General features: G+C 39.7%; 1 protein-coding gene and 1 pseudogene across 1 annotated transcript; both read right to left on the bottom strand.

The window, feature by feature from the left end:
• Positions 1–242: 242 nt before the first annotated feature.
• Positions 243–2,758, bottom strand: LOC124977175 (cullin-1-like). The gene is given in 3 exon segments (XM_047540523.1): positions 243–1,612; positions 1,614–1,927; positions 1,930–2,758. Coding segments are annotated over 3 exon segments (2,310 nt in total). The 5' UTR covers positions 2,638–2,758; the 3' UTR covers positions 243–324.
• Positions 2,759–12,497: 9,739 nt separating this feature from the next.
• On the bottom strand, positions 12,498–13,597 carry LOC124971043 (protein farnesyltransferase/geranylgeranyltransferase type-1 subunit alpha-like; annotated as a pseudogene).
• Between the last annotated feature and the right edge of the window lie 559 nt (positions 13,598–14,156).

Genomic DNA, 14,156 nt, shown 5'->3' with positions numbered 1-14,156 from the left:
CTGCCTTGGACGACAGCTGCTAATCAGGTAGCCAATGTATGGATTTAAACACAGTAGCATGCAGTCCTCAGCATGAAAGGTTCAGTTCCCCCTCTGTTCTTAAATTGGGTTAAATGGCGTTGGTGTCCGTATTTACAGACTTGAAATGTATCAGTCCTGAGCAGTTCTGCTATAAATCTGAGACCAGATGATGTGAGTCTTGGTCTCAGTTTTAAAAAGGGAGGTCCAAATGGCGGCAGGCTGGCTGCTATGAACTTGACTTGTTTCCATCTCTCCATGAGAACTATTCGTTTGCTGCGGGTCATGCAGACCCTTCTAGAAGGGTTAAGCCAAGTAACTGTAGGTGTCCTTTTCACCATCGACTCGCTCCAAATATTCCTTCTCAATCAGAATGTCAATGCATTTCTTGATCACTGGGACCCAAGGCTTGAACCTGGAGGACAGCTGAGTGAGGACCTCGCCGAGCAGCTGCTGGTGCTTCAGGACCTTCCTCATCTTCATGATCCTCATGATGGCCGCCTGAATCAGGAGTTTGCGGTCTTCCTCGATGTTTTTGTGTGTGGTTTCTTGTTCTTGCTTCTGTTCAGTTTTCATTGGCACGTTGATGTTAACCCTCAATTTCTTATTCTTATAGCCAAGGTATAACTTTATCAAGGTGTCCGGCTTCAACTCCACCTCGTCAACATTTGCGTTTTCGTCCTCCAGGACCAGTAACTTCGACTTCAATAAAATCTGCAGCACCTGTGCCAGAATGTCCATTTTGATCTGCGTGCTATCCGTCAACTGCTGCACGGTGTAGGCGTCCTCCGTGTTGTACTGGAACACAATGGCCATCTGGAACGTGGATGCCTGCAGAGTGTACCTGTTCTTGAAGCAGTTAGTTACCAATTCTCCTTTGGACAACTGATACAACCATGTCAATTTCCTGCCACTGTGGTGGCTGGCGTAGAAAGCTGTGAACCGCTGATAGCTTCGTTCCAACTCAGAGGGCAAGGCGAATGTGCAGGACTGCTGGAAGGGCCACGACCCGGAACTCAGGACTTGGATACTGAAGTCCAGGTCCAGAGGTTCTGAATTCGTCAGGTGCTTTTTGAACTGCTCATTCAGATCTTTGCTCACACCAATGTCCTGGAACATCCGCTGAAGCTTGGAGGTGTACTCAAAACCGCACGCTTGCTTCAGTTCGGAGATCATGCTCCCTTCGGCATCGTCGCTCGCGCTGTTCTGATGCACGAGTCTCTTGGCCAGCATCTTTGCATAGAACTTCTGGAACACATCCTTGTCTTCTATGTACTTGAAGACAACCATCACTTGATTGAGTGTGTCTTCTAGTTCCGCCTCTTCTGGGTTCTTGGAACTCTTCTTCAACAAGGAGTCACAGTATCGCGCCAGCAACTCAGGGGATTTACTGGACGACTGAGCCATTTTGGTAACCGCATTGTTGTTTATGAAACGACCACACGCCTTGTCGAGCGCAGCCACGAAGCCGGCGTCGTTGTTGAACGCCGACATCACCAGGGCATTTTACTTTTTATGGACGTCCAGCACTGTCTGCACATACATTTTGGGGTCATTTAAGGCAGCTTCACCGCACTTCTCAATTGCTGCAAGAATGAATGTGTGTCTCCAGCAGCTTTTTCAACTCTCCTAGGCCATCCTGGATTCTAGACACAAGATTATACATACGTCCCAAATCTTCATTCTTGTCAGCATCCAATAAATTCTGAAACTCTGTGTGGAAAATTTCCAAGTGCTTTTCGATGAGGACCTGCTCACATTTCCTGGCCAGCTCGTCTTGTGTGCTTTCATGAAGATAGACCTGAACTCTTCGCTGTTCCTCAAGCAGACGAGCCTCTGCCTTTTTCATATATTCAGTAACTGGGTTCTGCTGCAAGAATTCAGTACTCTCTCTGGTATAAAATCTCTCTCTGTGTCAGCCAAAAATTGAGATTCAAAGGATTCTTTATACACTGTTAACGTAGGGCCCTTTGCAAATGCATCATCTTCATTCAGCCCCAATTCCACATAAGACTGTACAACTCCACTAATCAGTCTTGTATTGATGGTCTCACCATTTCTTTCCTTTTCAATCAGTTTTAAAACAGCATTTGTTACCTGTTTATTCAATGGCCTGAACAGACAATCTCTCCAAGTCACCAATGCAAGTGAATAGATTTCACATATTCCTTTTCGTCCTTCATCACATTCACGGCGAACCCAATGTCTATTGAGGTAGGCACAGATTCCATTTAACACTTTGCTTGAAAATCGGTAATCTTCCCATTGCTGAGTGTAGAACTTCAGCATGCTCTCATCCATCAGGTCTTCTCCATCCTTAAGAAGATTTGTCAAGTAATTCTTCAAAAATTCCTTAAGTCGTTTGTACAGTTCCAGGCCAACAAACTGAGCCCCTCCAGGTGTCTGCCCCTTTTTCGATTTAGAAGGAGGGACGCCAGCTCCCCGTGCTTGGTTTGACTGGTGCACGCTAGTACAGTAGTTATAAACGTGAGTGTAGAGTTCCATGTATCTGGACTTGGCCATGCTTTGTCTGGTGTACACTTGCTGGATTCCAGCTCTGAGGTCATCCCAGCCAATCTGCTTCAGTCCATGGGGATTTTGACTCCTGTTTGATGACATTGTGAGCAATGTTCTGAAGTCGTCCAGGGCAGCGATCCTTATTCAAGACACAGCTAGTTCTCCATTAGTTGAAAATATATAGTATCATTCCAAATTCATTCACAGCAGCTCAGAAAGGATGTCCTTTAAGTGTGAAGAATGAAATCTCATTGCAGGCAAACCTTCTATGAGGTAGTTTTTCCAGTGCTGCTGTTCCTGTTAAAAAGTTGTGACATTCCCATGGGATCCATATACTCTGAGGGCCCGTGTCTCCGGGTGCCCCCAAGGCTCCGGCGACGTGTCCACCCGCTCGCTGGGCCCAGGCCGTGAAACCCAGTCCCGCCAAGGTCTGGCTGCGTCCCTCAGCCGCCTGGGCTGCCCCGCCTGGAGCCGCGTGCGACCCGGCGCCGCCTCTGCCTCCTCCCCTGCCCGCCACCCCCCCTCCTGCCGCCGCCACCGCTGCCGCCTCTGCCTGCACCACGCAACCTCCGCCCTCTCGCCTTCCCTCAGTCTATGTCTTTTGATTGATGAGTTTAGGCCCAATATCATTCAGGGTTATTATTGAGATGTGATTTGCATTCCCAGTCATTTGACTTATTTTTGGTTTTTAAGTTGGCTTGATTTTTCTCTAACGTAGTTCCTTCCTTTGCTGACCTACATTGTTGTTTTTCATTTCCTCCTCATGGAATATTTGTTGAGAACATTCTGTAGTGCAGGCTTTCTATTTGTAAATTCTTTTAACTTTTGTTTATCATGGAAGGATTTTATTTCATCTTCAAATCTGAAGGTTAGTTTTGTTGGGTATAGGATTCTTGGTTGGCAACCATGTTCTTTCAGAGCTTGAAATATGTTGTTCCAGGCCCTTCTAGCTTTTAGAGTCTGGGATGAGAAGTCGGCTGCTATCCATATTGGTCTCCCCCTATATGTAATCTGATGCTTTTCTCTCACGGCTTTCAAAATTCTATCTTTATTTTGTATGTTAAGCATTTTCATTATAATGTGACTTGGTGTGGATCTGTTGTGATTTTGTGACTTTGGTGTTCTGTAAGCCTCTCGTATTTGATTTTCCATTTTCCATTCTTCAGGTTTGGGAAATTTTCTGATATTATTTCATTGAATAGGTTGTTCATTCCTTTGGTTTGTATCTCTGTGCCTTCCTCAATCCCAATAATTCTTAAATTTGGTCTTTTCATGAAGTCCCATAGTTCTTGGAGATTCTTTCATGATTTCTTACCATCTTCTCTCTTTGGGCAACTTTATTATCAAGATTAAATATTTTGTCTTCATTGTCTGAGGTTCTATCTTCCAAGTGGTCTAGTCTTTTGGTGATGCTTTCTATTGAGTTTTTTATTTGGTTTATTGTTTCCTTCATTTCAAGGATTTCTGTTTTTTTTTTTTTTTTTTTTTTTTTTTTTGAGAATCTCTATCTCTTTGTCGAAATGATCATTTGCTTCCTGCAGTTGCTCTGTCAGTTTATTGGTATTATCATTCATTGCCTGCATTTGCTCTCTTATCTCATCCTTTGCTTCATGAATCATCTTAATCATGTATAATCTGAAGTCCTTTTCTGACATTTCTTCTAACATACTGTCATTGGATTCTATTAATATAGAATCTAGATTTGTTTGGATCATTTTCTTCCCTTGTTTTTTCATGTTGTTCATGTATCTTCCCCTCTAGCAGTGCAGATCTGGGGTATTACAGATTTCTCCCTATAGGCTTATAGTGGCCCTATAGGTTTCCAAAACCCTTTCTTTTAGGGGAGATCAATATTAGCAGTGCCCAATTCAGACACTATGCATTCCTAGACCAAATAGCCCCTATGAGGACAATAACAAAATTGTCACAATAAACAGAATGAGTTCAATTATTATCTTCAATAATACAAACAGATTTGCAATAAGGTCTGCAATTTCAAATGTAGGACAAAGAGGATGCAGAGGGATGTAGAATGTGGCTGTTAATGGTATGAGAATAGAATATACAGAAGTTCTAGATAATAGAAAGGGTGAGAGTATAATCAAAAGAAATTGGATGTTAGCATGCAAAAAAGGGAGAAAGAGACTCTGAGGGAACAGGTAAACAAAAGGAAAAGAGAGCAAGAACAGTAAAGAAATAAAACCTTAAACTTTTCTTTTTTTTTTTTGATTTTTTTTTTTTTTTTTTTTTTTTTTTTTTTGCGGTACTGGGGATCAAACTCAGGGCCTTGTGCTTGCGAGGCAGGCACTCTACCAGCTGAGCCATCTCCCCAGCCCTAAACTTTTTCAATAAGGAGAAAAAGGAAAATCTACAGTATAACAGTCATATAGTAATGAAACCTCCCAGAGTTCAGTAGCCTGATGCATGAGAGTACCTTACAATGAGCTTCAAGTCTCCAGCAGGCATCTCAGGATAGGTTTTGCCCCACCTAAAGATCGGAGCTAGGGCTTCCAGGATTTTCCAAGATGGTCTCTCTGGCTCGAAATGTGTTGGCAGATGGGAAGCTGCAACTTAGGGTGTGGACGTGGTCAGCAGGAGGTCCTGGAGGCAGGATGCAGTTGGTCAGGCCGGGGTCCTGGAAGTCGGGTGTGTTTGGTGTGATTGTGGGATTCTGGAGGCTGGTTGCAATCACTTGGTCTGGGTTCCTGGTGATAGAGCGCAGGTCTGGAGGTCCTGGTGGCAGGGAGCAGTCAGTTGATGTAGGGGTCCCAGAGGCAGGGAGTGATCTGTTGGGCTGAGAGATCCTGGAGATGGGGCTCAGTCAGTCTGGCCAGGGGTCCGATGAGGCCTGGCTGTTGTCTCAAAATGGCGGCAGCCATGTGTAACCAAACCTGCAGGTACTGTGACAGTGAACTTCCAGGCAACAGCAGGCAGCTGCTGCTCCACTGGCGGTCGTTGATTAGTTCTCTTGTCGGACGATTGGGAGGTGAACCTTGTGCGTTGGGTGATGGATAGGAGTAAGGCAGGCGATGGACAGGCGAGAGGCAGGCAAATGGCCAGGTCTTGCTTTTTTAAAAAATAAAATATAATGGTGTTTTAACACCCTTTACATTAAATTAACATATTAATATGATCGAATTTAAATCCACCATCTTGCTAGTTGTCTGTTATTTAATTTGTTCTTTGCTCTTTGTTTTCCTCTTTTTGTATCTGCTCTTAACTTATTTTTGTAATTCAATTTTATCTGTTCTTGATTACCTTATACTTCTTTTTAATTTTTTAGTTTTTGACCTAGAATTTACAATACATAATTAATTGAATCTACAGTCAAACACAACTGTATCACTGCACAAGCAATATTAGAATGTTATAACTGTATCCCCCCAATTCTTACCTCCAATCTGTTGTTCTATTTTGTATGTATTTCACCATTACATGTATTTAAACCTAAATACAGCACCTGTTTTTGTTTTAAACAACTGGTTATTTTTTATTGTATTTTATTTATTTATTTTGGTACCAGGGATTGAACTCAGGGGCACTCAACTACTGAGCCACAGACCCAGCCTTATTTTGTATTTTATTTGGAGACAGGGTCTTGCTTAGTTGCTAAGGCTGGCTTTGAACTTGTGATCCTCCTGCCTCAGCCTCCCAAGTTGCTGGGATTACAGGTGTGCATCACTGCACATGGCCTGATTATCTTTTAAAAGAATTAAAATAAGGGGAAAATGTCTTTTTGTTTCATTTCTTTGGGTAGATTCAAATTTCTGTCTGATACTGGTTCCTTCTTTTTGAAGAAATATAAACTTCTTGTAGTGCAGGTTTGGGGGTAAAGAATTATCTTTGTTTAATTTTTGTCTGAAAGTATTTCTTCTTCATATAGTTCCATGAAATAAAATTCTGGTCTGACAAGGTTTTCTTTTCTATCAGTGCTTTATTTTATTCTATTGTTTCTTGCTTGCATAATTTCTGATGAATAGTCTAATTTTTATCTTTCTCTGTATATAACATGTCTTTTTACAACTGTCAGTCTTTAAGACTATCTTTTAATCTTTAATTTTAGTCATTTGAATATGATGTCTCCAGTCCTTTATCCATTTTTAATTGCTTTGTATGGTACATTGATCTGTATAATCAATTAAATTTGCCCATAATTTGTATGATTTGCTTAATTTGAGGGGGAAAACCCCTATGCATATACTTGCCAGTGACAAGAATTTTTAGAAAAAAAATTTTACTTGGTGTCATATTGAAGCATACCTCAGGATTTTATAAGTGTCTCATATTTTAAGCTAGTTGAAACTACAAGTCTTCATACTTTGTTGAAAAGAGATGGAGAAGATAATGACATAGGAGGCCCCAAAAGGGAACTGTGTTAAACAGGAGATTGTGATAACTGGTACCAAAATATAGTTAAATTGAAGGAATTAGCTCTAATGGTCTCTGGCACAATAAGATAACTATAGTCTATAACAATTAACATATCTCATAATAACTAGAGGAGAAGAGTTTGAAGGTTCTCAACACATAGATATGGTAATATTCGAGGACATGGAAATGCTAATTATCCTGAAGTGATCTTTATACATTATATACATGTATCAAAGTCTCATGTTGTGTATCTCACAAATAAATTCAAGTATTATGTCAATTAAAAAGTAAAATTTACCTAATTTACAAAAAACATGAGATTTGTCAAAGAATAATTTTTATTAATGTATAATTTACAGAGTAGTGGGTTTCATTTTGGCATATAACATACTTTGATCAATTACATTCCCCAGGATCTCTTCTTATTCTCCCCTCATCCCTCCTCTGATTCCCTTTCCAATCTTACTAGTCTTCCTTTCATTTTCATAAGACTCCCCTGTTCTTCCTTTTTTCTTTCTAGCTTCCACACACAAGAGAAAATATTCAGTGCTTGACCTTCTGAATATGGCTTCTTTCACTTACCATGATGCTCTCCAGTTCCATTTATTTCCCTGCAAATGGCATACTTTCATTCTTCTTTATGACTGATAAAACTCCATTGTGTGTGTATACATATCATATTTTCTTTACATGTTAATCTTCAGTAGACACCTAGGCTGGTTCCATAACTTAATGATTGTGAATTGTGCTGCAATAAGAGCATGTATGCATGTATCTCTACAGTATATTGACTTCAGGGTTTTTTTTTTTTTTTTTTCGGGGGGTAAAAACTAAGAATCGGGATAGTGACTTTACTAATTTATATTCCCAACAACAGTTATAAGGGTCCCTTTTTCAAATATCACCAGGGACACCTTGGAAATACAGATGATAATCAGAAGCTACTTTGAAAATCTATTCCAATAAAATAGAAAATCTCAAAGACATTGACACATTTCTGAAGACATATGAACTACCCAAATTTAATCAAGGGGACATAGAACATTTAAATAGATCAATTTCAAGCAATGAAATTGAACAAGCCATCAGAAGCTTACCAATTAAGAAGAGCCCAGGACCAGATGGATTCTCAATAAAATACTAACAAAGCACATACAAAAACATGTTAAAAAGATAGTGCACCATGATCAAGTGGGGTCCATCCCAGGGATGCAAGGTTGGTTTAACATACAGAAATCCATAAACGTAATTCACCACATCAATAGACTGAAAGACAAAAATCACATGATTATCTCAATAGATGCAGAAAAAGCATTTGACAAAATTCAGCCTCCATTCATTAGAAAAACTAGTGATGGTAGGAACATACCTCAATATTGTAAAAGCTATACATGCTAAACCCAAGGTCAACATCATTCTAAGTGAAGAAAAACTCAAAGCATTCGCTCTAAAAACTGGAACAAGACAGAGATGCCCTTTTTCACCACTCCCATTCAACATAATCCTCAAAACCCTAGTCAGAGTAATCAGACAAAAGAAAGAAATTAAAGGAATATGAATAGAAAAAGAAGAGCTCAAACTATTCCTATTTGCCAATGACATGATTCTATGTTTATAAGACCCACAAAACTCTACCAGAAAGCCGCTAGAACTTATAAAGGAATTCAGCAAAGTAGCAGGGTTTAAAATCAATACCAGTAAATCAATTGCATTTCTATACACCAAAGAGATAGCAACTGAAAGAGAAATTTTTCAGAAAAATTATCCCCTTTACAATAACCCCCCCAAAATAAAATATTTGGGACTCAATCTAAAAAAGGGGTGAAAGACCTCTATAATGAAAACTACAGAACACTAAAGAAAGAAATTGAAGAACACCTCAGTAAATGGAAAGATCTCCCATGTTCCTGGATAGAAAGAATCAATATTATCATAATGGTCATACTACCAAAAGTGTGAATCAGATTTAATGCAATTCCTATAAAGATCCCAATGATGTTCTCCACAGAAACAGAAAAAGTAATTATGAAATTCATTTGGAAAAATAAAAGTCCCAGAATAGCCAAAGCAATTCTTGGCACCAAAGGTGATGTAATAGGCATCATCATGGTACCAGATCTTAAGTTATACTACAGAGGTAGAGTGACAAAAACAGTATGGTATTGGCATAAAAACAGACATGTAGACCAATGGTACAGAATAGAAGACACAGAGACAAACCCACATAAATATATTTATCTCATTCTAGACAAAGGTGCTATAAACATAACATTAGAGAAAAGATAGCCTGTTCAACAAATGCTGCTGGGAAAACTGGAAATCCATATGTAATAGAACAAAACTGAATCCTGTGGGGTGCCATCCTTGGTCAGCAAATAAAACTTGGCTTGGTTGAACCATTAGACACAGAAATCTGGCCCTCAGGAACTGACAATTATGAAATATTGTTCCAGATTGCCTGGAGTATGTGATTTCTTTGCAGATTGGTTCACTGCTTAAGTTTGCAGGCCCTGAATGTGTCAATGACCCGCTAGAGCAAAATAACTTGCTTAACTCCACCCCATTCTGTTTTTCTTTTCTTTTTTTTTTCTTTTTTTATTTTTTAATTGTAAACAAATGGGATACATGTTGTTTCTCTGTTTGTACATGGCGTAAAGGCATACCATTTGTGTAATCATAAATTTACATAGGGTAATGTTGTTTGATTCATTCTGTTATTTTTTCCCTTCCCCCCACCCCTCCCACCCACCCCTCTTTTCCCTCTATACAGTCCTTCCTTCCTCCATTCTTGCCCCCCTCCCTAACCCTAACTCTAACCCTAACACTAACCCCTCCCACCCCCCATTATGTGTCATCATCCACTTATCAGGGAGATCATTCGTCCTTTGGTTTTTTGAGATTGGCTTATCTCACTTAGCATGATATTCTCCAATTTCATCCATTTGCCTGCAAATGCCATAATTTTATCATTCTTTATGGCTGAGTAATATTCCATTGTATATATATATACCACAGTTTCTTTATCCATTCATCAACTGAAGGACATCTAGGTTGGTTCCACAATCTGGCTATTGTGAACTGAGCAGCTATGAACATTGATGTGGCTGTATCTCTGTAGTATGCTGATTTTAAGTCCTTTGGGTATAGGCCAAGGAGTGGGATAGCTGGGTCAAATGGTGGGTCCATTCCAAGTTTTCTAAGGAATCTCCACACTGCTTTCCAGAGTGGGCTGCACTAATTTGCAGCCCCACCAGCAATGTATGAGTGTACCTTCTTTCCCACATCCTCACCAACACTATTGTTGCTTGTATTCTTGATAATCGCCATTCTAATTGGGGTGAGATGGAATCTTAGGGTGGTTTTGATTTGCATTTCTCTTATTACTAGAGATGTTGAACATTTTTCCATATATTTGTTGATTGCTTGTAGATCTTCTGTGAAGTGTCTATCCATTTCCTTAGCCCATTTGTCGATTGGATTATTTGCATTCTTGGTGTAGAGTTTTTTGAGTTCTTTATAGATTCTGGAGATTAGTGCTCTATCTGAAGTATGATTGGCAAAGATTTTCTCCCACTCTGTAGGCTCTCTCTTCGCATTGCTGATAGTTTCCTTTGCTGAGAGAAAGCTTTTTAGTTTGAATCTATCCCAGTTATTGATTCTTGCTTTTATTTCTTGTGCTATGGGAGTCCTGTTGAGGAACTCTGGTCCTAAGCCGACATGTTAAAGCTCTGGACCTACTTTTTCTTCTATAAGATGCGAGGTCTCTGGTCTGATTCCCCATCCTATTTTTCTTGATGATAAATAAATTTATTAGCAATTAGTTTATAGCCAGCCCATCTCTCTGACAGGAACCCTTTTCCTCAGCCACGCAGGACGTGTGGTAACAGCTGGCGCCGGGACAGGGACTGTTCGAGAGGAATCCAGAAGAGCTAGATTACAGGTGGGTGTTGACCTTCTCTCATGGTAAGCACACACATATGAATAGCTTAATTGAGAGGAAGAGAGAGGAATCTTCCATAGTGTGATGTTAAGCATAGGGAATTTGCTCTCTACAGAGAGGGAAATTTACTTAGCTATCTTACTTAGCTATCTTAAAAATTCTCATGAAACAGAGGGGAAAATCTGTAAAATGAGCTCATCTTGCTCAATTCTTAGAGGGGAATCAAGAAGTTTGTAGTTTTCTGAGGAAGAATCACTTGGTTTGCTTACTTGGGAAAAACTAGGCAGGAAACTGCATGCAGGTTGTATTTCAGCTAACATGCCTAGGAGTGCAACTGAAAATGTAGAAAGAATTTGGACTTTAATAGAGACTTGCTTGTATTCAGACCAAGACATTGGATTGTGGACTTCGGGAGATTTGATCACCGGACTTAGAAATGCTGTTAAAAGTTTTAGAACTAATAGGCAGGAATGCCCATCTTCTAGGATCTCTTTGTCTACTGGCAACATGTTAAGCAAAAACAAGGGAAAATTACTTGGCAATTACTTGGCAAGTTTCGTAGTTTAAATATGTGTGTTCCCACCATAGCTTCTCCTGCTGCAGAAATGGCATGGTTTCTGATCCTGGGCGGGGAGGATGGGAGACAGCAGAAAGGACACTCCCCAGTGACACCGGGAAAACTCACAGAATGCGCCTGCTCCTGGAGAGCATGCCTGGTTTCTGCCCAGGCAGAGTCCCTCAGGGCCAGGCCGCCAAGATAGAGGATAAATGGTGTGTGGATTGGAGGCACCGTGGCTGGGCTGTGAAGAATTTAAAAATAAGGTGGAACCCCCCGGTATTCGTGGGCTTATTTCTAGCTCCTCCCCTGCTCCCCTGCACTTGAAAGCTAATTCTGCAGCATGAGAAGAAAAGGAAATTAAAATCTTAGCCACAGTCTTCTACTTCCCTGATTAACAACTCGCTGGAAAAAATAAATATCTTGACAGGCTGATCTAGACTAACCATTGCTCCATGGCATCTCTGTTATCAAACTGCAGTTCACCCTTTTCACCAGCGATTTCTTTCCTTCTCTCAAATAGATTGTCTTTAGCCAAAGTTGAATGAGAAAATTTCAGAAGTTAATAAAAGATGCTCTAATTGTGCTTTTTTTTGTTTTTAACTACATCTGTAATTTTATTATAAAACCATTCTTTTAGCATTAGTTGGTTACAGTGATAGTAAGACACTGAGAGTGTAGCATAGCAGCTCTAATGTAACAGCTGTATTCCCTGCTTACTGAATCAAAATTTAAGTTACCTCAAAACCATTACATACAAGTTATCTGCAGTCATCACTGATATAAATCCTTTAGGGAAGAGGTGATGCTAAGGGATTAGATTACATGTTGGTAAGACTATAAAAGTAGTAGTTTTTGTAAAGGGAGAAAAGACCCTTTACAGGACTCCCCCCCCCCATTCCTTTATTTAAAAATAATCAAATTTCTTAGAGCTAGTCTGAATAGCAATAGCACCCAAAGAACATCACACTTAGTTCCTGTTAAGAAGCAATACCTGTGCAATGCATATTTAGGCCACAGGTAAGGGAATGATTGCTCTATTTTCAAACTCCTCATTAGAATCCCTTAAAAAATAAAAGCATTCCATTGTTGCTATCATTGATGTACATTTGTTGAGAGGTTGTTTTCTCTGCTGGGTTTGCTTTGGAGGGATCTTCCAATAGATCTCCTATATTCCTTTCTTACAGTGTCCTTTAGCTAGGATTTCACATAACTCTAATGCTTTATTAAGAATGTCCTCTTTGTTGTTACATTGTTTTTCTAGCATATCTTCATAGATATCCACAAGAAAGGCAATTAGGTTGGGGGAACTGTGACTTGGTTGTAAATCAAGTAATTGATTTAACAGATTGGGATATTTGGAAAGACCATGATCCTGCAAAATCCCTTTCAAATATTTCCATGCATTTTCATTAGGTGGTACAAGTTTTATTATTTCCAGAGTGTACTGAACTTCTCTTTCCAATACAGCACCATTACTGTAGCCAGTGGTATTAGAAATGACAAAGTATCTTTGGTTGCAGACAGAGTTATTTCTCACATCCTCTTTTAGAAGTTGGTCTACATATTGCAACTCATTATCCCAAAGTTTAAATTCCTGAATGACCCACTGTTGATGCTGCCAAACATGATAATTCTTTGCATCCTGGTTAGGAATATCAGCTATAAACTCAAGCTCCTGAGATGGATCTTTTAGCTAAACTACTAATACTCACCTATGGTGCCAAACTTGATAGTGGGGCTGTTCCTCAATTATTGCAGTGATGTGGTTCATTTTCTCATGTCCATCCTTTTGAAGTGACTTTAAGAGACTCTCTGAAAATGCCACACTGTATAATCGGCTGCATTTAGCTCAATAGCATCCTGGGTGAGCTTAAAATTAAAAGCTCCTTCACTTCTTTCATCACGCTGTAGAACAGCCGGGAAATAATCATGAACATCTCTAAAATTTTCACTAGAGATGATCTGGACCACTATATTAGGACCATCATTCTGTGGTACTGGATCTATATCAGCCCATTCTGCTGTGTCCCTGTACAGGACATAGGGGACCCCACTGCTCCTCCTGCCTTGGCCGCCATCCCTTTTTCTTGCTGCTGCTGGGGTGGCGGTGGGTGCGGCTGGGGTGAGGGCTGCTCTGACTAACTCGGCTTGCCACCCTGCATAACCTCTCCAACCCCCTCCGAGGCCACCATCTCCCCGCAAGTCCAAAGCGGAGGCGATGGCGGAGGCCCCACCCGCCGTGGCCTCCTAATTGTGCTTTTTAATAGATAAATATTTTTCTTTTTAGGGATGAATAACAATCATTAGGACAAAGGCCAGCAACCCAAAATAGTTTTAAGTTTTCTTAGTGTTGTATTTCAAACCTGCCTTTTGATTAGATCATATAAAAGTTTAAGTAGTTATATTTTAAATTCCTAAACAGATTAAGTCGGAGCTTTGGTATTTGTTCATTATCGTGGAGCTCCACTTACAAAAAGTTATGCAATTTTTCCTTTTGTTTAATGACTAATTTATAAATATGTGCACAATGGTTATATTTACATAATATCAAAATTTACTTACAGTTCAATGAGCATGCTCACAATTTAAAATTAAATTAAAAAATGGATCCAAATAACTTTAAATTCACGTGAATTAATAAAGTTTTAATTTTGGGTAAACAAATAAAAATAAAGGCTTTTTTATAATTATTAATCCATATTTTTTTGACTGGCCAAATAATTAATAAAATTGCTAATTCCTATGCTATTC

This window comes from Sciurus carolinensis, chromosome 2, assembly GCF_902686445.1.
Source record: "Sciurus carolinensis chromosome 2, mSciCar1.2, whole genome shotgun sequence".
In the NCBI taxonomy this organism is placed as follows: Eukaryota; Metazoa; Chordata; class Mammalia; order Rodentia; family Sciuridae; genus Sciurus; species Sciurus carolinensis.
Note: the sequence above shows the minus strand (reverse complement) of the source record. Positions and strands in the feature narration are given on the sequence as shown.